The sequence below is a fragment of the Parasteatoda tepidariorum genome, chromosome 11 (assembly GCF_982258835.1).
Source record: "Parasteatoda tepidariorum strain Cologne lab strain chromosome 11, Ptep-v5.0, whole genome shotgun sequence".
NCBI classification, from domain to species: Eukaryota; Metazoa; Arthropoda; class Arachnida; order Araneae; family Theridiidae; genus Parasteatoda; species Parasteatoda tepidariorum.
This window is the reverse complement of record NC_141765.1, coordinates 5,771,760-5,797,644: the sequence shown is the minus strand read 5'-3', so window position 1 is coordinate 5,797,644 and position 25,885 is coordinate 5,771,760. Positions and strand designations below refer to the sequence as shown.

General features: G+C 32.3%; 1 protein-coding gene across 2 annotated transcripts in view; it reads left to right on the top strand.

Moving 5' to 3' along the window:
• The window catches only part of LOC107456484 (beta-1,4-N-acetylgalactosaminyltransferase bre-4), an 88,128-nt gene that overhangs the window by 40,951 nt on the left and 21,292 nt on the right, over nucleotides 1-25,885 (top strand). For both annotated transcript variants that reach the window (XM_087154859.1, XM_087154860.1), the window contains exon 6: nucleotides 4,871-4,966. In XM_087154859.1, the coding sequence (XP_087010985.1) occupies nucleotides 4,871-4,966 (96 nt within the window). The remainder of the gene's footprint in view (nucleotides 1-4,870; nucleotides 4,967-25,885) is intronic.

Here is a 25,885-nt window from a genome sequence, read left to right as displayed (position 1 = left end):
TGAAATATTTATTTTCTGAATGATGCATAAAGAATTATCATTATCATTATTTTCCTATATAATGATCAAGGGCCTTTGAAAACCTTTGTATATATGCAAAAGGCACAAAAAAGAGGTGGCGCAGAAGTGATAGGTCACTGTATGTAGTTTTATATTTTAATAATGGTTATTAATTTTCATTTTAATCGTTCACTTCCCTATTCAATTCAATGAAAAAAAGTGTTATATTTATAAATTTTATTGATGTATATAAAATATTTTTTTTTAAATTTTATTAAGTACAGTAAGGTTTTGATTGTGAAAACACAATCATATTTAAAATCCTACCTTGTTAACATAGCTTAAAAACGTGTAGGTTAAAGAGAGAAAAAAAGTAACGACAAAGTACTGATTTGAAGCATCTTGAAACTAACCTGTACAATATTGAATGTTTTCTAAGACATTATTTGGTAGAACAATTTTTTATGATAAGAACAATTTTTTACTCCAAGCAAATAAAATGTGTAAGTAAATTTAATTTATGGTAACTTAGAAATAATGTTAATAACACCTACATTTCACTTATTTATCTATTTTTAAATAGTAGAAAGTATTTTTATTTGGCAAAAATATATACACCTACCTTTTTAAAAACAAAAAAGTTTTCTTGAAACAGAAGTTTAAAATGTAAACACATTAGGAATCTCTGAACTAACATTTAAGTGGGACAGAAGCAAAAAAGTTATAGAAATCTTACGATTTTCTTATGAGTTAAACGAGATGAAAAACATCAGAACCAGTTGCATATTGAAATGTTGCATATTCAAATGTTGAAGTTTTTAAAGATTTTTTTTTAACTTTCCGCCCTATAAACGGGTTGTGGTTGTGTGACGTGGGCGACGCTGCTTCACCACAGGTGCCCACTGGGTAACGAGAAGAGAGTAGTAGTTCTGGCATTCCTGTGGTCAATGGGACAACCCTCCAATGCCCGCAATTTAAAAAAAAGAAAAAAGTCTATAATGAGGAAACGTCCATTGTAACGCTCCTGTCCTTTGGCAGTCAAACAGGTTTAAATGTTTTCAAGTTTTGTTTCTTTTTATTTGTGGCCCATAATGTGTGTATCCTATTACAAAGTTTATTTGCTAGAATTCGAAAAGTATATGTTGAAAGTGGTTAATGTGCAACTCCTGCTATTCTAATTTACAGAAATGACAACTAATTTTTCTGTATCAAATGAAAATGCAGTGTACATCCTCGAGAAGGGCCAACCGTCCTCACTGCCCTTTGACGACACTGTCTGATAATATTCCTTTTAAAAAAATTAATGTGTAAATGATAATTACGCACTTTTAAAATTATTCGTGTTAATAAGTTTGATTCAGATACCATTACAAATATTTACTTTGTTAATTCTCAACTGGTTAAATTTTTAAAAGATTTTTTTAGTATCAATAAGTTTATTAAAAGATTTTTAAAAAAAATTTGAAATGAATATTTTTTTTTAAAAATGTACCTTTCAATATTTATTTTTAATTAATCGTTTATTAGTTAATAGTTTAAATTATGGAAAAAGCCTTCAAGTTTAACAATATTTTTTTCTATTGCACAATGATTTTCTATTAGCATGTTTCTTTTTCTTTATAAGCTACAAATTTTTCTCATTTTGATAATGGGTGAGAACTACTTTTTGAAATATACATGTAAAATAGTAGGTATAGGATGGTAATTTTACAGTCGTTAAGAATCGAATTCAGCTATTACATAATAGTACACATTTTGTTAAATATTTACGGTGTTAATTAAAAGCCCTTTAAAGACTCAGTGTACCCTTTTTTTTTTAGGAAGCACCTTTCCCTTTTTTATTCCTAGGCATAGTAATGGAGTATTTAACAAATATTTTTTGTTAAAAGAAGAAACTAAATTAATAAAAAAAAATTGAAGTAAAGAAATTTCATCAGAGATGTAAACAATGTTATTAATATTTATGTAAACTTTTCATTTTTTGTCTTACATCTATACCAGTTATATAAAGACATTACGGAAATCGTGACATTGGTCAAATCTGTTGTTATTCTTATCTAGTTCTTGTGTTTTTTATATAAGGAAAACATTAATTTCACAAAGCATCACCATTGAAGTAATTTAAGAATTTATTGATTTATAAAGTTATTACAGAATTGTAAAATTATCTGCCTTTTTAACTAGCAAATTTTGAGCAACCTTTTTTCATATGGTTTCAATTCTGGTTTCAATTCAATACATATTATTGTTTTGATGCCTATTTTAATATGAAAAATGTTGTAAATTTTGAAATTTTTTTTGTCAAGGGTATACAATTAAAAATTTAATCATAAAAGTAAAGCGAAAAAGAAATACTATTGATACATTCGTGCATGTAAGTAATATATACTTAAAAGTAATTTTTCTTCTATACCTTTCCTTGAAACAATAATTTACATTAGAATATCATAATTGTTTTAAATATTAAATGCAATAAAATTGAGCACCATAAAATTAATAAAGAAGAAAAAACTGCATGTTTTTTAAAATTAAATATTTTCTGAGAAAAGGTGAGCACAAAATTAAAAAGTGAACACCCTGAATAACTTTTCATTTAACAGTCAGATTTTCATGTACTAGGTGTCAATCTTAATGGGTTCGTGAGTCAATATTCAATAATTTCATTCAGAAAGGAATTTTATGTTCAAAATCTTTCTAAATTATAAGACAGGTGTATGTTTGCATGGTGTTACTAGATTGAAGACTAATTTGATGAGTCAAAATTTATCGATAAAATGATAAAAGCAAAAACTTTTCGATAAAAATTTTAGTTTTAAAAGCTCATTTTCACAAAAATACTTATGTTTTTAAAATATATGATTTGCATAATTTTTATTTTATTATCCTCTCTTTCAGGATTTCGAAAAATGTCAAGCATTTTTTGTTGCAGTTTTATTGCAGTTTTTCAGAACTCTTCTGTGCTATTCCAAGTGATTCTATGTAGACAAAGATATGATTTCTCTGTTGTTTTTATTATTTTTAAAATTAAATTGAAATTTGTGTAATATTTGTATTGATTAAGGTTATGTCTTTGTATTTATATGTCTTTGTATAATAAAGTGTTTGCAAGAGACAATGTTGATTATGCATTTAACTAATTTCAGGGTACATTCAATTCATTACATGACTGACTACATTGGTACATTTTTGTCCAATACACCTATTTTTTGTTTAAATTTGCTGCAAGACTAAATATAATTAGTAAAACATGAATTCATGATCAATATCGCACTAAATGATCATCTCTGGACAGCCTCTTAGTATTATCGGCTGTAGGTTGTATTTATTTAGGGTGCAATAGTATCACTAGATTCCTTAAGAACACAGCTTTTATTTTAAGACATATATATACTGACTACAAGTTATTATAGACATATATATTGACTTCAAGTTAAAACTTGAAAAATTACTTGTAAGATACAGAATTTTCATAATTCTGGACAGCAGTTTTATTATTCTGCTTTTAAGTAGAATATCACTGTAAAGAAAAAATTATTACGTATGTTTACCTAGTTTAAAAATGTATTGATAAGTGGAAACATAGATTGTGCACAGCATCTTTAGGACTAAGGGGTTGAACTGTGTAAAAAATATTTGCATAAAACAATTTAAATGAAAAAAATAACCTAGAAATATTTTCTTAGTTCATATATTAATAATTTATTCAGAAATGTATTAGATAGCTAGATATTTATTTAGCTAATTGAATTGAATAAAAATTAGATTTGTGGGTTTTAATTACTCCTGTAACTAGGTCAATGACCTCTCGTAAACCTCTGTAAACTAAAGGGATGCTGCTGGGTGTATATAAATTGCTGGCCCTCAATTATTGATTCATTGATTACCCTCTACTGGAAAATGTCGGGCAATCACTCACCCAGCGCGTTTTAGACAGTAATTGCTGGGTTAAGTACTACCGGCCATCGATAGGCCGGTATTGTTGGCTCGACAGGAGGCCAGCCATTCACTTTAGTACAGTTGAAAGTGACTTTTGCCGACACAGACCCGTCGCTTTAGCTGGTGGCAAACAGCAGTTTTGTGGAGCTGGACCTACAGATTTGTTTTTGCTGGGACGTGTTATTTTTGACTATTTTAAACTGTTATACGTGTTAGCAGAAACTGTGTTATTTTTTAATGCAAAATTCCCCTCTTAACGGAATACCATTGGTTCTAGCGATCTCATTTCAAATAAGCGGGCTGTTCAATTAAGAGGGAAGGGCATTAGGCAATATTAAATGTTATGTTTTTAATATATTTTAACCTAATATGTAAATTTGTCTATCTGTGTTTTAAAACTTTTTAGTGTCCCTTAAACAGATGGTCCATTTTCAAGCGGTAAATACATTAATGCTTCTATTCAAGGGGACCAACAGAATTGTCTTTTAAATAGAGGATGTCCTTTCTATATCCATGTTTCATTGGTTTCTTTTTTCTAAAAATGTTAAAGTGCATTTTTTGTATGAGATTTTGTTCCTATTTACATTTTGAAAAATATTTTTTTAAATTTTGAGTAATATTAAAGAATTAACAGGTAACAGAGATAAGGTCTGTATAAAATAAGTTTGTTCTCATTAAATGTTGTGTTCTTGACTTAAAATCTCATCAAAAATAATTACTTTTGTATTAGGATACACAAAGTATTTGAAAGATAATAAAATTTTTAATTTTATCAAATTTCTTGCTTAAGAAGATTTTTTGTTTAATTGATAATCTTGCTGGCCTTTACTTTATTATAATTTAATATTTCCTTTAAGGTTTGTGTTTTAATAATTTGCATAAAATTTTTTTATACCCTAAATTTATTCTTATTTATAATTTATAATTTTTTTAGGATTAAACATCATGGACTTAAAATTTCTAGATATTCTTCAAAAATAGCCAGATATACTATGCTTAAACATAAAAAAGATGAACCAAATCCTGATAGGTAAGTTTTGAAATACTTGGTTAGAACTGCGTTATTATAAAGGAATATACTAAAATTTTTGTGTTTAAATGTGCTTATGATATTTGAATATTGATTTTCAAATTTTATAAACTTTTTTTTAATAAAAATTATAGTAAGTAAAATAATTTTTGTTTATTTGAAAGACATCATAATGATACTAGTCTAGAAGATACATTTGATTACATTTTAGCATGCGTGCACAAAATACTATTTCAATTGAGGATATAGTATTTTTCTCATGAAAAAGTACTATTTTTAGTTAGGTCAGATTGATTACTAGTGAGTATAATACAATTACTAACTATATTTGATTCTTTTACTGTTGACGCCAAACTGAGGTATGTTTTTTTTTTTTTTTGCTACATCACAAACTAATATTCAATGGGAAAATAATGCTCATTGAGGAATACATTGCATAAATTTTCTTAATTAAGAACCGTAGCAGTTTAGGGCTAGTTGTTTTGAACAAGTAAAATCAGGTATTAAAATGTCATAAATCATTAAAGTAAATACTAAGAGTTACTTTTTAAGAGACCTAAAATATTTTTTTAAAGAAATAAAACAGCTACAAAATATTTTAAGACATGATTTTCTAATATATTGACTGAATTGCATAATTTTGGAGGAACAAAAGATTTTTTTTCTTCATAAAAAATATATGGATGCAAGAACTTTAGTGTAAAGTGATTTGAATCTTAAAATATATGCTTACAAACTAGTATCACCATGCTGTTTTAGTATTTTATTGTTTCTTATTTAAATAAATATTATTTAGTTTTATGTTTATATGTACTGTAAAACAATGCATTCCTCCAGAAAATCTTTTTAATATGCTCATCTTATAAAAAATAGCTTCATCAATATTTATTTTCACACACTACACTACAATAAGGATAGTGTAAGGAAATACAAATATATAAAAGATAAACTATTTTTGTCTTTTATAAGAAATGACGGACCATGTGTCTTTTTAATTATTTATTTACAGACACAAACATGAAATAATAAAGATAGATATGGGGGGTAAATTTCTGCTGAGAGAATCGTAACTGCTCTCTTCAACAGATAAACTTCTAACGATATCACATGACTATGCATTTCGCAAGTTGGTTCGGCGTGTGCATTGAGCTCAAACATGCCGCCCTGCGTTGCAATGTACATATACATTCAAAATTATTAAATTGATATGAAGCATTATTGCAAATTTTAACAAAATTTTACAGTGTACAATTCTTAGAGGCACATTTCAAAGTTCTTACAAAAATTAAAATTGAAGCAGTGACATACAGCAATTAATTAAAATACAACTTGAAAACAACTAAAAGTTACACATCGATATATTATGATTTTAAGTTTCCAATGAAGGTACAGACAATTTGAAAATTGAATTTGCCCTTTTCAATATTCCCGATTTAGTTTTACATCTACAACACGAACAATGTTGTCCTTTCCTGGGTACATTTGAATCATTCTGCCTAACATCCATTTGTTAATTGGCAAATTGTCTTCCCTTATTAACACCATATCCCCGATTTTGATATGTTCCTTTTGGAACATCCATTTAGTCCGTTGTTGCAAGTTGTTAAGATGACTTAAGCTCCATTTTTTCTGAATTGTCTGCACTAATTTGGTTGTCCTTTGCCATAAGCTCAATCAATTATTGGATGTTAAAAAGGGCTCAGGAAAGGCAGTAAAAGACCTACCAATAATGAACTGAGCAAGAGTTAATACCTAGATCTGAAGTAAGGGGTGTCAGAGGCTGAGAATTTAGCATAGACTATTTGATTAAAAACCTATCGGGAATTCCTCATAACTTCGGGTTGAAGGACATGCAACACGCCTTAAATAATACTTGAACAATTTCACCCCTGCCTCTCAGATACCCCCAAATCATGGAGCCCTGGGAGGAGGTTTTCTTCCGACAAAAATCCCATAATACTTTCATTTTGATTACGAGCTAACTTAAATAGTCGTCTTAACTCCCGACTTGCTCCAACAACGATTGTTCTGTTATCAGAAAAAAGTTTGGAGCATCGTCCTCTTCGCGCGATGAAACGCTTCAAAGTAATCATACATTCAGAAGTGAAGTCAGAAACTATTTCCAGATGAATTGCTTTTGTCACCAGACAGATAAATATGCGTACATAAATTTTGATTAGGCACCCTTTTCTTCCCTTGATTTTGATAAAAGTGGACCACAAAGGTCAAGTCTCACTGAATTGAATATAAAGTCAGGATTTATTCTGCATTTGGGCAAATCGCCCATTTTCTGGTAACACTCTTGGATTTGCTTTCATACAAATGCAATTATGTACTATCTTTCTGCAAAAATTTCGGCCTTTGAGGGGCCAATATTTTTGCCTAACTTGGTAAAGTAAATTTTGAGGGTCAGAATGGAGGTATTTTTTATAATATGAAATGATCAGAGAAGTTAATTTACATTTAGAAGCTAATAGAATGGGATGTTTACTTCCATAAGAAATTGAAGAACTTTCTTTGACCACCAATTTGATTTGGGGCATTTTCATCTGAAAATGGAGACAAATTTTTAATCTTACTTAAGGGAGGGACCATCAACTCCCTTTTTAAATACCTAATTGCCCTCTTCAAAGTTCGAGGATTGGCCAGCCTTTATCAGATATAGTTCTACTTCCTTTATTTCTGTCAATAAAAGGCAACTTTGATGCCTGACAGCTGAACTGAGTCTACAATTTTTTGAAAACCTGAAATAAAAGCTAAAATACGGAGAATATTATTATGATTGTTAGAACGTTGAAGTAAACTGTTTATGAGTTCCGAATTGCTGTGAAGAAAAAGAATTCTAGGTTAATCTATATTAAAGAATGGTCTGTGTAGCCCTGTCAGGCTATCTTAGGACCATTCCCACAGCTGCTTGAAACTCCGACAGGCATAAAGCGTCTTATGTACCTTGGCCTATTGAAAGAGTATTCCAAACACATGTCATGGGGTTATCTTGTTTCACAAGTGATGGATATACCCTCTTTTATTATGCCTAGTGACTTTATGTCACTAGGATATGCTTTTCACACGCCTTATCCATTTTCCTACTAGAGATGAATGGTTTAATTCTCCTCGGTGGCTTAAGGGCAAATGTCTGATATGGTTCACTGATGGTTCAAAGATTGGTCTGAAATCAGGAGCAGAAATTTTTTGCTCCAATGATGGTACCAAACTTCACTTTCCCTTGGGAAGCTATGCCACTGTTTTTCAGGCTGAGGTCTATGCCATTATCTTGTGCTGCAAGATATGCTTATACAGGGGATATCAAAATATGACTATCCGCATCTGTTCCGACAGTCAGGCTGTTCTCCTATCACTGTCAAAGTGTAAATTCACCTCTTTGCTAGTATGGGAATGCTTTTCGGTCCTCTGTGACCTATCTACTCATAACAGGGTATACCTGCATTGGGTACCTGGGCATATGGGTATTCTTGGAAATAAGCTAGCTGATGAAGTAGCACAGACTGGCTCTAGTGCAAATTTCTGGGGCCCTGAACCTGCATTGGGAATTTCCCAACTCTTTTAGGACATTTATATTCCAGCTCTATGGCAAAATTGCTCATGAGCAATGGCTCGCCGCTGACAGTCAGAGACAAGCTAAGGAGCTGAATCATGACTGTCCTAGTGTACGTCAAAAATAGCTTTTAAAGCTTAATAGAAACAGTTTGAGGAAGATCATTGGTCTTTTTACTGGACACTGCATCCTCAGGAGACACCTATACATAATGGGAATTGAATCCAATTCTCTTTGTCGAGGTTGTCATCTTGAAGAAGAGACATCGACATATGCTTTGTGATTGTGAGGTCTATTCTGCTCAGAGAGTTGAGCATTTTGGGCAGCATTGCATTAAAACCTGGGAATTGCAGGATGTTCCTGTGAGGTGTTTGCTGAATTTTATTTCAGCAATAGGGCTTTCATGCTAATCATGATTTAAGGTTTGGATACTGACTATTAAAACATTCTGTATAGATTTTGGTAATCACAAATACATTTGTATTGTTTTGTTTTAAATTATTCATCTTACTTATTCATATTAAAATTTATTACTGTTGAGGAATTTTTAAATTAAAAACAATTAACAATGGAAAAAATTGACAAATTAAAAAGGAAATGTACCACAATTCGAACAAGTATTTCAAAAGCAATAACTCGATTAGACACGTTTATGCAAAAGAAAGGTAAACAAACTTATGAAACAAATGAAGCGGAACTAAACCAGTTGCAGGAAATTTTAATTAGTAAAGAATTAGACATTAAAAACTTAAATTCAGAAGTTGAAGAGCTTATAACAAATGCAATGCAATACAAACCAGAAATCGCAACAAGCAAAGAGTACAATGACAAATTACTGTATGCAAAAACCACATAAAAGCTTGTTTCAAAACTCTAAATCAATCAAATTTTGAAAATACATTAATGCAAAACCCGCAAAATTTAAAAGATAAAACTGCAAGTAAACATAGCATAACTCTTCCTGAAATACCCATGCCAAAATTCTCAGGAAGATACGATGAGTGGAGATTATTTGAAATACAATTTGACAACATTATTACTTCAAATGAGCAGTTAACTGATTTACAAAAGTTGTATTACTTAAATTCTTCTCTAATTGGAGAGGCAAAAAACCTTCAAAGGCTTGACGATACATTTCAGTCATTATTCAAAGCGTTGGAGGAGCGATACAAAAATAAACGTATCAAAAAATAGTATCAAAAAATAAATTATGTTATAATTGTTTATCGAAATCGCACTCTGTGGGAAACTGCAAATTGAAAAATTCTTGTTCGAGTTGTGGTCGCAGACATAACACATTAATTCATAGGCCTTAAGGGGAAAATGTAAATGATCCGTCGCTTCAGCAATCTCTTATTTCAAATGTTGATAATTCTAGGGCTTTGGAAAATACATTTCCGAATATTAATGCTGCCGAATTTAATGCTCAAATTTTATCACTAATAAGTAAAAATACTCGTTATTTAAATAAAAGTGGTATTTTGCCAACATGTGAGGTATTTATTAGGAGTCCCAAAACCCGTACTCTTATTAAAGCTAGGTGTATTTTAGACAGTGGTTCAACTTCTAACGTTTTAACCGTAGCGCTTGCTAATGTATTAGAGGTCCCATTGCGAAAAGTAAACAACCCCATTGCTGGGTTAGGTAATAATAAAACTTTTGTAAAAGGGAAATTACAATCTGATATTGCTAACAGGGATGGGACTTATTTTAAAACATTAGATTTCTTAGTTGTAAAAAAGATAAGATTTTATTCCAACAGCACCATTTTCATTAAAGAAACTTGAGTTACCTAAAAACATACATTCAGCAGAACCTAATAATTTCGCAAATTCAGCTAACATAGACATGCTCGTAGGAGCGGAAGCATTTTTTGAAATTATGAGGACAGGCAATATTAACGTACCAGGGGCCCTATTACCAACTCATCAAAATTTATTTCGCTCGGAAACGATTCCGATCGGAAACTAGCTTTCATCGGATTGCCAATTTCGTAAAATCCACTGTGCCGCAACATGAGCATATCGGAATCCGGAATCGAAATCACCATTCCGTACGATTCCGGTGAAATTGAAGTTTGTAGGCGGGTCTAACTTTGACCAATTAGAAAATTATTATAATTCTAATTTATTAATCTGGCAACGATATGTTTGTATTCTCTACTTCTATGTGAGTTAAAATCGCATTAACTTTGAACTGAAAGATTAAAAATTCATACATTTTCAACAATTTTGTGTTCTAAAAGCCAAGTTTGTGTTTATTTGAAGTACAGAGAGTAGTGTAGAGTGAAATTACAACGTAGTATTTTCAAATGGCTTCACATACAAAAATTAATATTCGCCTGCAAACAATGATTGTGGAATACCTATAAAACAATCCAGATTAAAATAAAGGAAGCCTTACCGGCATATCTGGCGTAATTACCACTATAAATATTAAATACCAAATCACTACTATATAAAACATGTTAACTTGCATCCATCTTCAAGTACCATAAGATAGTTGAAGGATAATGCAGTCGATAGTAAAATCTTCACACATGCATATTTCAAACAATATAGGAAATTCTAATAGCTAACTTTGGTAATTCCTTTTCTTAGCTAAGATTCTATTGTTTTTTGTACATATTTTTTTTTATGTAGCTTTTGCTATTAATTTCCACAATCCGATATTATTCATTTCCACTACTGAATTTCGCCTATGAGTAACGCCATTTAAAAAAAACTAATTTCCAATCTAAATTAATTTCTAAATTTTGTTGTCGGGATATTGGAATACCCAAAATCTTTTAAGCCGATAGATCTTTCTCTTAATAGTGTTTCGATCACTCTCTTCAGCAATAGCTGGCTGTATGACGGAAAACAGCGCCATTTTGTTCACTGAAATATACAAACTCTCATCGGAATCTAGATTTCGCTTACTCTTAAACCTGCCGGAATGGGATTCGTAATAATTTCGCATCGGAATTTAGTTCCGAGCGGAATCAAGAGCTCGTAATACGACTTAACTGACATTCACGGATTTATGACGTCACGAGAGTTTCATTTCGATCGGAATCAGATTCCGTGAAGCTGGTAATAGGGCCCCAGGTACTGAAATAGTTATAAGAAATTCTGTTTTTGGGTTTAACTTTACGGGGGCAATAGGTACAAATAGTCAGGATAAAGCTAAAGACTTCTGTGGGTAAATCAGCCAATCTACTAACACTTGCGAGCAAACCCTGAGAAAGTTTTGGGAAGTTGAGGAGTGCTTAAGCTCAAAGGAACATTACATGAGTCTTGAAGATATTTTATGCGAGCAGCATTATCAAAATACGGACAAGAGAGACCACACTGGTAGATACATAGTTCAAATGCCAATCAAAGATCTCCATAAGTTGGGAGAATCCAAACATTTAGCAGAGCAAAAACTTAATCAGCTTTGGAGACGGCTTTCTAAAAATTACACTATGAGGAGTCATTATTCTAAGTTCATGTAAGAATACCTAGATTTGGGTCACATGGAGCCCATAGAAACAGAGGATGATCAAGAACCAATGGATAAAAGCAATTATCCTCACTGCTATCTGCAGCATCATGGAGTCTACCGCCCTGAAATGACTACAACTCCTCTCAGAGTAGTCTTCAATGCCTCAGCACCTACTTCAACTGGTGTAAGCTTAAATGATCTACAAATGAAAAGGCAGGTAAAAGAGGACATTTTCGACATTTTGGTGCGCTTCTGTAAACATCACATTGTCTTTACGACAGATATTCAAAAATTGTTCCGTCAAATATTGGTTGAACCTTCCCAAAGAAACCTTCTTCGCACACTTTGGAAAACAAGCGAGTATCAACCATGCAAAACATACCGATTTAAAACCGTAACATACGGCACAACATCAGCTCCTTTTTTGGCCACTCGAACAATCCTCCAGGCAGCCAGATATGAGTCTGAAAGATTTCCTCTTGCGACCGAGGCTCTCGAGAGGGATAGTTACATGGATGATGTAGTCAGTAGAGTGGATAACGTACTTACAGCTGTGCATCTTAAATCTGAGTTGTCTGGTCTTCTAAGATCTTGTGGCATGAAGTTACATAAGTGGAGATCCAATGCAGCTGAATTAGACGAGTCAACTGATGTCGTAGAGCACAGACTTACCAACTCTGACGAGACTACAAAAACATTGGGTGTCATCTGGAATGCCAGAACAGATGAATTCCGGTTTCAACTCACTTCGTTAAAGAGGCAAAAAACCTATACAAAGAGAGATGTGCTTAGCGTCATAGCACATATCTTTGATCCGCTTGGACTTTTGGGCCCAATTATCACAAAAGCAAAAATCTTCCTTCAGAGACTCTGGACAATCAAGTTAACGTGGGACGATGTGCTTCCTCCAGATTTAGCCAAAGAATGGGAATTGTTTGTCCACACTCTTCCGGCCATACGCGAGTTACATGTGAAACGCAAAGTGTCAGACAATGCATCAGGAATGGAACCACATGTTTTTGCCGACGGCAGTGTCCTTGCTTACGGAGCAGCAATTTACGCACAAACTCGAAATGTAGACGGCCAGCTTACATCAGAACTATTATGTTCTAAGTCAAGAGTTGCTCCTATAAAACAACTCACTATTCCACATTTTGAACTGTTATCATCTCTATTGGCATGCAGGCTACTGGACAAAGTACGGAACTCTGAATGTCCCCAACGAACAGTGCTATATATATTCAGACTCAAAAATAGTTCTCGCATGGATAAAAACTGACTGTTTAAAGTTAAAACAATATGTCGCCAATCGAGTGAAAGAAATCCAACAACTATCACAAAATTGTGTTTGGAACTATGTTCCATTGATATCCAATCCAGCGGATATATTGTCCCATGGTTGTGAAGCAAAGGAACTTTTACATCACTCATTATGGTGGCAGGGTTCTTACACCATAAATGAAAAGAAGAACTCAGAGTCTGAAAGTGAACAATTTTCCGAAAGAGACTCTCAGAGATGTATCAATCTGAACTCAAGCCATCGCAAGACATTAATCTATTAATTTCTCATTTCTGTTTTTTAAACCAAATATTTTCTATAGTAAATTCTTATTCAAAATTTATTAATGTAAAGTCTTATGTATATAGGTTTATTTACAACTGTAAGAATCAAATTAAGAGAAGTGGAAATCTTACATCCTGTGAGGTAAGTGAAGGAGAATTAAAGTTATGTTCATTTGTGCAGCAGGAATCTTTAGCAGACGAATTTAAATTATTGAAATCAGGTAAACCAGTGCATGTTACTAGCAAACTGAAATTTTTGTTTCCATTTTTTGATAATTTAGCAAATCTTATAAGAGTTGGAGGGCGTCTAACAAATTCTGATTTGCCCTATGAAAGTAAACATCAGTTTTGCCTAAAAATCATAAAATTTCTGAGCTTATTTTATTAAATTTACATAAATCAAATTGTCACATAGGTGCACATGCACTATTAAATTTGTCAAGACTAACAGTTTGGATAATAAATGGTAGGAATTTGGCTCGAAAAATTGTTCATGATTGTGTCATTTGCACTAAATTCAAACCTAGATTTTTAGTTCAAAAAATGGGAGATTTGCCTAGTGTTCAATGTAAACCAACTTTTCCTTTCTTAAATTCTGGTACTGATTTCGCAGGACCTTGTTTCTAATCTAACTTCTGACTCTTTTATTGCAACCCTAAAAAGATTCATTGCCCGTAGAGGCAAATGTTTCATATTATATAGTGACAATGCCAAAACCTACTTAGAAGCAAATAGAGAAATTAAACGTTTGTATAATCTAGTTAGTAAACCTGATGAAACTCTATCTAAATTTCTTGTTTCTGAGAGAGTTAATTGGAAGTTTATTCCCCCTAGAAATCCAAATTTTGGTGGAATATGCGAAAGTAGTGTAAAATCATTTAAATTTCACTTGAAACGAACAATTGGTACTTTAACATACGAAGAATTTCTTACTATTATTAATCAAATCGAAGGTATTTTAAATTCAAGGCCTTTAATGCCACTTTCCAGTTATGCTGATGATCTGGATGTTTTAACACCAGCTCATTTTTTAAAAGGAAAATCTATAAAAAGCATTCCTGAACTAGAATTAATTGATCATTCAGATAATAGGTTAAGTAGGTGGCAATTGACTAAAAAAATTACCCAAGCAATTTGGAAAAAATGGTTAAATAGTTATTTGTGCCATTTACAACAGCGATCGAAATGGCTCTTTGAAAAGGATTACGTTTCTATTGGCACTGTAGTTATCAGGGGCCCCCAGGGCACACGATGTGCCCACTTAAAGCTTGGGGGGGGAATTTTAGCACTAAATAAAGCAAATAGTTTTTTTTGGGGGGGGGAGAATTTAGAAGAGAGAATTTTTTTTTTAAGTACATAAATTAAAGAAGCAACTGGCCATTTTCAGGCATACATAACTTGAACTCATTTTCAATAACGCATTTGTTGAAAATTGGTGCATGTCAACCAACAGAGTTACATTTAGACTCCGGAGTAAGTGGGCCACAATTTTCAACTACCTGGTATAGAGCAAAACTGGTATAGTACAAAACTACCAGATGGAACCGAAAAATGTAGAAAGTGGCTATCCTATGGCCCCACCACACATAAGGCTTAATGCATATATTGCATAATGTTTAGTGGCCCCAAAGCATCCAATGTATGAACTGAAAGAGGATTTTGTGATATGGACCATGGGCTGTGAGATATCACGAGGCATGAAAAAAACATTGAACATGTTGATGCTGAAAAGGCAGTTATCTGCTGGTTACGAGGGGAGCGCATAGATAGAAGGAATGCAAAAATTTTAACACTATAGTTGAGCAAAATCGCCATGTTGTGAGTTGCATGATTGATTGCGCGAAATATCTTGCAAGAGAAATAATGGCATTTCAAGGACATGATTCAAAATCAGGTAAATTTTAGAACTTGTTCAGGGTTATAGCGAAGCATAATCATTATGCACAAAGTTATTTGGATAAACCAGACGCTGATTGCGAAAACAAGAAACGCATTGTGTCAAACCTCCTGAGTTGGCACAATCAAAGCAGACTTATCCAGGCATTGGAGTTATGCATCATCAATGAAATTGTTCCGAGTCCTAAACTACGCAAGGTATGGTCACTCATTATTGATTGCACTAAAGACGTCAGCAAGAAAGAGGTGATGGCTATCATTGTTCGCTACCTAGAGAATTCATCAAATTAAAATGAACCACCAAAAGTAGTTGAGCATCTACTGAAAGTATTAACACTCAAATCGTCCACAGGAGCGGCTATGAAAGAAATAGTTCTTCAGACTCTCAAAGAATCCAAAATTCCGCTAGAAACCCTCATTAGGCAGAGCTACGATGGTGCTCTCAATATGCGTGGCGATATCAAGGGTTTGAAAACACTGAGCCAGGAAGTTGCACCAAATGCTGAATATATTTGGTGCAGTAGTCACCGTTTTAATTTAGCGATAAACACAGTCGGTAAATCGTTGATTGAAATGAAAAGAGCCATTGATATGCTAGAAGACTTATACGTGCTTATGTCTGGCTTCAAACGGAATGCAGTTTTCGTGGAAGAGCAAAGAAATGGACAATGTCGGTCGTTAAAGCGAGTCCAGACAACGAGATTTAGCAGTACTAAAGATGCTGTAACTACTATTCTAAAGACTTTTACTACTGTAATTTCAACATTGAAGAGAATAATTGGAGATCCGCACATAGAACATGAAACCATTGCTAAAGCAACTGGTTTGCTGCACAGAGTACAAGATATCAACTTAGTTGTGTCTCTCCTTATACTGGATAAAATTTTTACCATTACATCCCCTGTGACAATATTAATGCAGGGAGTTGCAGTCGACCTGGCCCAAGCAGCCCAGTTGCTTGAAATTTGCAAAACTGGCATCAGGAAATTAAGAGAAAATGTTGACACATCATGGAAAAAAATATGGGAGTTGTCATGCACATTTTCCGAAACTCATGGCATTGATACCGAGATCAATCGGAGACAAAGGAGAGTTCCCCACATGTTTGATGAAAATTGCCAGGATGAAAGACTTCATGGAGAAGAATTACTAAAAACGAGCTTATATATTGTGGCTTTGGATAGTTCGAGCATTCAACTTGAAGATCTTTTTCTGGAAAAAAATTTGACCTTGTACCGTCAAATGAGTTTTTTTAGTAAAAAAAGTTTAAGATCTTCGACATTCAAAGCTACAAAAGATGACATAGGCTTTCTATGCAATAAGTACGGTCTCAATGCTGACGAAACCGTTAATGAACTGGAGAACTTTAGAGCTCTTTATCTTGAATTGGGAGAAGATGACAGTGAAATTCATAAGGAATATCAAAATGCAGCATCACTGGACACAGAGGAAGAAAGCTCAGAGTCTGAAATTGACGAATCAGATATGGCTGTTCTTTAAAAGGATTGGAGGAAGTGTTGATTTTTTTCCCCACTGAAAGCAGCTTTCGAAATTTCTGCATTTCCTAGAATAACATGCATTTATAAGATCTTGGCCATTCTACCAGTCAGTCACAAGTTGTTCCGCCGAAAGAGCGTTTAGCAGGCTTAAAATCATCAAAAATAGATTGCGGTCCACCACTGGCACAAAGCGTCTTAACAGCTTTCTGATAATTGCTGCAGAAAAGGATATATTGCAGAAAGTGTCGACAGATCATATTATTGATACTTTTGCCATGAGCTCTGAAGTTTTAAAGAAATTATTATTACCAGCCAGTTCTCTTGACTAAAGCATCAATAATATGATTTGTTGAGACTTTTTTAGATGTATCGTGTACGTTTTAACCCTTACAGTCACTATCTTTATTCAGCGATCAAAGTCAAATATTTTTGTGTGTTCTGTGCTACTTTTTACCAAATTAAGTGAAAAATGTTAAAAAAAAATAAATATTCGTATCTATATAATGAAACAATTTTGTAAAATATAATGTGCATGTTTATTTATTAATTGACAAATATATGCAACAAATGCATTATTTGCTTTGGTTACTTTTGTATATTGTTTATGAATGAGACTTACATATGCCTAAGAATTTTTTATAGTTTGAAAAAAAAACAATAAATATCAACTTTTTTGTTTAATAAAAATGTCGTTTGCAGTGAATCAATAAATCTTGAATTTTTTTATTGTTAAAAAAAATTTTTTTTTTTTAAATGGGTAATGAAAATTTGTTTTAAAAAATGTGTTTACATTTTTAACAGTATAAAGAACCATTTGCATAATTTTTTTGTTAAAAAACGGCGATCGACAGGGCTAAGAAAAATCTCAAAATCATATCCATTATAATGCACATTTGCCTGGAAGGATTAATTGTGCTAAAATTCCCAACTCTTGTGATGATTGCTGCTTGCCATTTGCTGCATTGTTTGGTAACTTCAATAAACTTATTTTTTTTAATTATTAGTTTAAAACTTCTGAGCTCATTAATCTACAGGTGCCATCAGTAACTGATCATTTATTGTAATAGTTTTAGTCAGCCCATTTTCAATTATTTTTTGTGCCGTCTTTTTTAATTTATTTATTTTTGCTTTAAACATATTTTCAGCATTCACAATCAGGATCAAGGTCTGCATTTGTCATATTATGAGTAGAGTGTAAGCAAAGTAGCACTATTTTGAACAAGCTAACATGGAAGGGGGAAGTTAGCAAATTTTTTTTTTTGGGGGGGGGGATAGGGGCCACTGGTAGTTATTGTGAAAGACGATAATTTGCCCATTAATGAATGGCTCATGGGAGTTGTTGTCGAATTGTTTCCAGGAAAAGACAAATGTGTTAGAGTTTGCAGTGTGAAAACCAAACGTGGTATTTTCAAACGTCCTATCACTAAGCTAGCCATTTTACCAGTACCAGTTGAAGTTTGATTAAATCATTTCATTGTGTGTCAATTTTATATGTATATATATTTTTTTAAAAAGTGATGTCATTTCCCTATTGTTTGTTTTTGCATATTACTTATATTTGATATTATTTCTTTGCTGATATATTTGAAATACAGTACTGTATTCCAACGCAGGGAAGGGAGTATGTTGTATCTTTACTCCAGCGCCATCTACCGTAACGTTTTTGTAACACTCAGAGTAGTAATAAACAAGCTGTCATGAGGTTGTGGTGGTGCTCTCTCACTTGTCGTATTCCAATGCTAGCATTTACCAGATTTAGAAAAATTACTAATTTTTGGTCTTACCAGCGATAATACAATCCACGATAATTAGAAGTGATGATTCATGGATAAATTACCCCACTTTTGTTACCCCGCATCAACAACAGGTACAATATACCTCTGGTCGATGTGCCCTGGTCTTTGGAGCTGCCCAACCTCTAAGTCTAATCTATATTATCCTTGTATTTTGCCTTTCTCTCTGAAAGATAGTCTATTTCAGGAACATCAACATTGTCTTCTGTGGTAAATAAGTCAGTTTCCATTAAGAAATCAGGTCCCTGGAACCACATAGAATTGTCTATAATGGACTGGACACTAGACCCTCTACTCAAGAGATCAGGATTGTCCTTACTTGAACAATGATGCCAAGAAGTTGAATCTGTGAGTCTCTTAATTTCTGAAACAAGATTTGCCACAAACTACTTCCATTGCTTGGTAGAGCCTCTAATCTAATAAACAATGATTTTTGAATCAGTCTAGAAGTAAACTGTCGATGGAGTTTTCTTATCTAGAATGTGTTTTATCTTATCAATTAGCCTTGCACTTAGTAAAGCTCCCAGTAGTTCTAATCTCAGTAGAGTGATCTCCTTTATCGGAGTTACTTGACTCTTGGAAGCTGCGAGGTTGACTTCTACTTCCTGTTCTCTTCTTACTTGGAAAAAAACTACAGCGCCTAATGCTGATTTACTGGCGTCGGAAAAGGCGTGTATTTTGATGACTATTTCTTGATTTGTGCAGCCTAAAATCTTACTTGAAATTTTCAATTCTGTGAAAGTCGGTAGTTCTTTACACCATTTTAGCCATTGTTTGTGAACATCGGGTGGTAACTGTCCATCCCACGGTACCTTCTTCATCCATATCTCTTGAAATAAACATATGGCACAAATGGTAAATGGTGTCAACATTCCTAGTGGGTCAAAATATTTTACCAGCTGCTTGTTGTAAGAAGCGACGCTTAGAGTTTTCAGGAGAGGAAATATAAGTAAATTCTAGGAAATCCTTTACTTCGTCAAATTGCTTCCCAAGCTAATGGTTGCACATTCCTCTGGAATATCAAAACCTTCTTCTTTCCTATATTTCTTTAGAGTTATATCATTCATCACCATATCGCCTGAGATAAAATCATCTACGTAAATATGCTGGTCAAATAGCTGAACAGTTTTGGGATATTCATCTCTAAAATTCTCAATGTGGTGTTTAATGGTGGTTGATGACAGAAATGGTGAAGCGTTCACTCCGAAAAGAACACACTTTAACTTAAATATTTTTAAATTTCTAAGTGTTTTGTAATCTTCGTAACGATATTACGTGACTATGCACATCGCAAGTTGGTTTGGCATGAGCAGTGAGTCCTAACAGAGACAGAGTTCAGTTTTTGTCATTTTTTCAAATTACTCAAGAAATACTCAGAAATTTATTTTGTAATTTTGAGTTGTTTAAATAATGTGGTTACTTAGACCTGTCAATTAAGTTTAAAATTTCAGACATTTAAGGATTATGACTGAAAATAGTGTTTTTAAATGCACTATGCTAGAAAATTTAGTAACCGACTTGTTACTTGTAGTGTGCAATGTTTCATTAGGTAAGAAAATATTTTAAAATTTTAAAAAAAATCATTATAAACTGTGCTAGATATGTTAATATGATATATGAAGATATGATATGCAGGATAATACGACTATGATTTGGGCCTAATAAAAGCTGTGCATTTAAAGTAGTTTTTACATACTGTGCATAAATGGAAAACATTTTTAAAAAAAATCATAATTTTTATGTTAAAGACATATTTGGTAGCTTATGTAAAAGTCTGATTTAAATATCTTGAAAATTTAAAATGTGTCTGGCAATTTTCTAAGTGGTTTTTGTCCTGGAAGTAACTTCTATCATTTCCGTAAAATTATTAGGGATAGGAAAAGCCCAATTGTCCATATAATACCTTGACAATTAAATACTAGAAAAAACATCCACAGTTCCAAGGCCATACCACGAAAAACGCTCACAAGCAAGTACCTTACCACAATGAAACCTGATAGTTGGAATGATGTACTCTGGTAAAAGTTGTTAACTTTACATTTACCTTATCTAAACATGTCCATCAGTGTGGAAGATTGTATAGTGAGACTCGTCGCTCCATACACAGTTTTATAGTGATCCACAGCTAAGTAGTAATGTTGCAAAGACCAAGCCTATCTGGCATCTTTGTTAGATAGAATGATATTTGGTTTATGGCAACTTTTTCAAAAATATTAGAGTGTATTGTAACACCTGTAGCCTGGTGAAACTCGCTATTGGTGATATTGAGTGGTTTTATGCGATTCATACAAAGCTTCCACTTCAGGAGAGGGTGATCCATTTTGTTAAGTTTATGGAGACTGTCAATGTGTGCAGTTCATGTTCCAACTTCTGTAGACTTTAACTTTTTCATATGGTTTCCACCGATTGTATTGTCCATAGATATGATAAATCTATGGCAATGGTGTCAATAAACTTGACAGTGATGTAACAACCAACCATAGCACCTTTTTCAAAATAACTAAGCTTTTGTTTTGGCACATGTGACTCAACTAATGACTCTAATATCTTTACTTATGACTATTTATCTTTAATATAAGTTATTTTAGAACACTGGATTTATGTAAGTTCTGACTTGCAGTTGAATTTTATGCATATCAGCTTACATCTAAAATGTTATTTATTTCTGGTGTCAATTTTTATAAATCTTGACTTATTATTTCATTTTGATTATTTCATTTTGAACTAAAGTTCAAAATGAAATCTGTGAAAACCCCTTATCATTTAGAATTTTATTTTAAAAAGTTCAAAAACTTCTTGGAAAGCTGCTGGAAACTTTAAATTTTCAAGGTATTCAAATTGGACTTTTTGAACTTAACAAACAACATTAACAAAACAATTATGAAATTTTTTTTTAATGTTTTCCCTGCTTGTGCAGTATAAAAAGACTTATTTAAATGCGAATCATTTTACTCGGACCTTGTCCAATTTTTAACAATTCTTTTTTTAAATGATAATTTTGCTGGGAATTAAAAACTACTGCCAACATTTTGTTTAATTTTATTGAATACATTTTCAGTTAAAGCAAAAATGCATAAGGCAAATGAAAAATATTTTTTTAAATATTTAATAAAATAAATTATTAAATATTTTTTATGGACGTTACATGTTCCATGAATATGGAATGAAATAATATTTCATTCATCTAAATAGGCATTTCAGAAGCAAAAATAGGTATGATCATAAATAGTAATCATATTTTTTTTAACTTTAAACTTACTAAATCCCCTTTAACTTCTGAACTATTAGTCTTATCTATTTTATTTTGGTGTAATTTTAGAATCAGAGTCAGTCACTTTCAGAGCATGATTCATACAATAAGTGGCTTTGAGAATTACACGGGAAATTTGCATCTTTCTCAAAATGAAGTAGGCTGAATCGAATTTTCTTTGTTACTACCGCCATTCAGTATGCAGTGATAAGTCACTTCCTCCTTCTAATGTTCAATTCTGTTTCTTCAAGGAAAATTACCTTTTCTCTCAATGTTGTAAATTCTATAACTTTTAATGGAAAGTTTAAATTCTAAATCCACTTGGTTTTGAGGTGGCAGAGAGATATTTTGTTTGATGTATGTTTTTCTTTTTAAAATCTGAGATTATTCAGATGCTTAGTTGTTATTAGCATTTCCAAAAAAAAAAAAAAATATATATAGTAAACATGATATTATTCATAATTTGTAGATGCCCTTATTGTCAACTTACCTATAGGGGTGCAAAACCTTTTTGAGTGAAGGGCCTCTAGACAGGTTGACTCACGAAGAGCCGTTGGCATATTTAGTCATGTTAGTGCCAAATATGATACTTTTTAAGTGAACATTAATGTTCTGAGCCATACATTTTCTTAACAGTTAACTTAACTTATTTGCAGAAACTTTTATACAGTAGAACTCCAATTATCCGAACTCCAACTATCCGAATTGCTTTCAGAATTCCTATGGAAATATAGTAAAAAGATAAGTTTCTCTTTTTTTTTCTTTTTTTATATGAATAAAATAAAATGTTAGTAAAGCCAAGGAAAGATTTATGCAGAGAAAGTTTACAGGATAGGACAAAGATAAATAAAAGGAATAACAAAGGAGGGGGAATCCAGTGACAAAAGAGCACATGGGAGACCTTATGAATAAGGATGTTAGTTGTGGAATGTTATCTTAGGAATGTTGTTTGTTGACAAAGAAATGTGAACGCTAGACCCACTTTTAAGCTTGCTTGTGCCAATTTGCACTTGTCAGGCGCTTTACCGAAGACAACTTTTAAGGAAGCTTTTAGTAGAGGGAAAGGATGAAGAAGGTGTGTTGGATAACCACAAAAAGATAAATTTGAAAGATTGCGTGTACATGGTTGCGGAAGCTTGGAATTTGGTTAAAGATGTCTGATTAAGACGTGCATGGAACAAGTTAAAAGGCGTATCAACTAAGGAAGAGAAGGAAAAAGAGAAAAGGGAAAAAGAAGTTAAAGAAAAAAAAAGGGAAGAGATAGAAGATGAGGATGCTGTATCTCTTGAGGAGTTCAGAAACATATTTTTGAAAATTCCTGGATGTTCAGATGTCAGTGCTGAGGATATAGGAGAGTGGATGACGTGTGATTCATCAGACTGTGGATTTCAAATTTTAAATGATGATGAACTTATTGAAAGTGTGATGGAGGAAAGTGTCGATGAAGAAGATGACCCTAATGCTGAAATTGAGGAAGACACAGGACCATCAGCTAGTGAAGCATTTGCTGGCCTTGAAACTGAATTGAAGTGGATGGAGCACCAACCCGAGTGTGATCATATGCAACTTCTCACTGTCAAACGGATGCGCGACTTAGCTGCCCGAAAACGGATAAAGACTGTTAAACAGCTTACTTTAACTGAGATGTTTAGCATGTAATAACTTTCATTTACTGCAAGGTATGTACACATTATTCATAAAAAGATCTCTTTCCTTAAAAACAGTTCTTTTCCCTCATTTCCACTATACATACAGTAATTATTTAAAATAAGCATTTTTTTCAAAAAAATCCAATTATCTGAATGTTTGATTATCCGAATGGGGTCCGGTCCCAATTGATTTGGATAATTGGAGTTCTACTGTGCTTTTAATTATTAGAATTCATTAAAAAATGAAAAAACTGATACTTTTTATGAAAAATATTTTCTCTTTTTTTTAACACAAAACATTAAAATAAAACCATTGTAGTACGAAATAATATACAATATTTATTTCATATTATACTTCATATATTTTTTTCTCTTTCTTGAATTATTAGTGGTTTTATGATTTTTAAATTTATAATTCTAAGTAGCCTTGCGCTTACAGTGATTGATGCATATTTGAAAATGCTATTTAAATTTCTTTAAAAACTTGAAATTATTATGTTAAAAAGATTATGTATTTTGTTCTCACTACTCAAAATCTAAAGCATAACAAATTTTAATCTTTGATTTTTGCATTGATTTTTTAAATCTGTTATTTTATTTTTCAGATAATCAGGTTATTTAAATCAATAGTTTTAATCATTGACACTGTGGTACATTTTAAATTAACTTTTTTTTTTATAACTTACATTTATTTATTTTGCATTTGTTTATTTTTTGTATTAAATATAATTTACATTTTAATTAAACACAAATGTTTTTAAAATGTTTCTCTTTTTTTAAAAAAAAGTAAGAATGTAATTTTATGTAAATTGACCTGGAAAAGCTGGTCAAGGGATAAAATTTTCTATTTGGGTATGAACCCTGGGAAGATTATCAGATTTAAAATTCTTTGTTATTATGAGATTGATTGTAGGTGAAAAGGACCTTTTTCTTATAGAAGGTTTTTTATCTCATTAATTTTTAACAATGCTGAGGTTCAATACTTAGTGTCAGCTTGAAATCTACCCAGCTTTTAACGGATAAATAGAAGTTTATATGCCTTGTGTGCAATGCTGACCACATCATGATAATGCATCAATCATGATAATGTAGACCTCAACCACTTCCTCATTACAGGATTTTGCCGGAATAATTACTATATGGGAATGTTTACATGATTAACAGCAATATACAAATACCAGTTTTTTAATAGTAAAGCAGGAAACTAAAAGAAAGCACAAATGAAAGTAAATATTCTGACATACTATAGTATCAGTTTTATAGACAAGAAACTTCCTCTATGTCTAAAAAAAAACAAATTAAAGTAAAGAAGTAAAAAAAAAATATGTAAGTAGTTTACTCAATAGAGACAAAGGAACAAGTTTGAATAAGGAAATAACAATGGTGAGATAAGGAATGTAAAGGTATTTGGCATAAACTTTAGAGTGCAAAAGATTTAAATTAAAATGGACTTCCTAATATCAGTAAATGGTGGATATTAAAAAGATCACTAACTAAATTATTAGAATTTTTCAAAATATATAATGGCTCCCAACAATCAAGTTAGGAAGGTGAAGAGCAGTTATGAATAATTTTATTAGAAAAAAACTCTCTTCAAACCTGTGATTTGTATTCAGAGTGTGTAGAGCAATAGAAAATTGGTTAATGTCCTTAATTACCAGTTACATTATTTGTCTTATTTTCTAAGAATTATAAATATAATTTGATACCTAATGATAAAATATATGTTAAAAGTATTAATTTAAAAAGTGCAATTTTCATGAATGGTCCTAGTTTTTTAGCATTTCATTTATATACATTTTAACTTAACCATTGAGTTTAACTAGGATAAATTCTTGACTTTAATTGTAAAGACATTTGTTATTCTTTCAACAACTTTTACTGATACATACCCTCCAACTGCTACGGAAATTGGAGGTAAACTACGGAGCTACGGGTGAATAGTAAAATGCTACGGACTAAACGAAAGCGCCTGTTCGATCTATCCACTGTTGTCATCTTTCAAGCATGGTGACGTCACTGATTGTGTATCGCCAAAAATGACGTCATGAGCGGACAGCCTTGGTCGGGAGAAACCACGTGAATATGAAGGGTTACTCATCGGCAGCACCATTGTAATCTGCCTGAATGCAGCTGTTCTTTGAGATACTGCGTTAGTTTTTTGTTTTACACCGTGTGAAGTGAAGGGACTTCAATAAAAAATTTTGAAAACAACTTTGAACTTTGCTGCTCCGGTGTTAAAAGA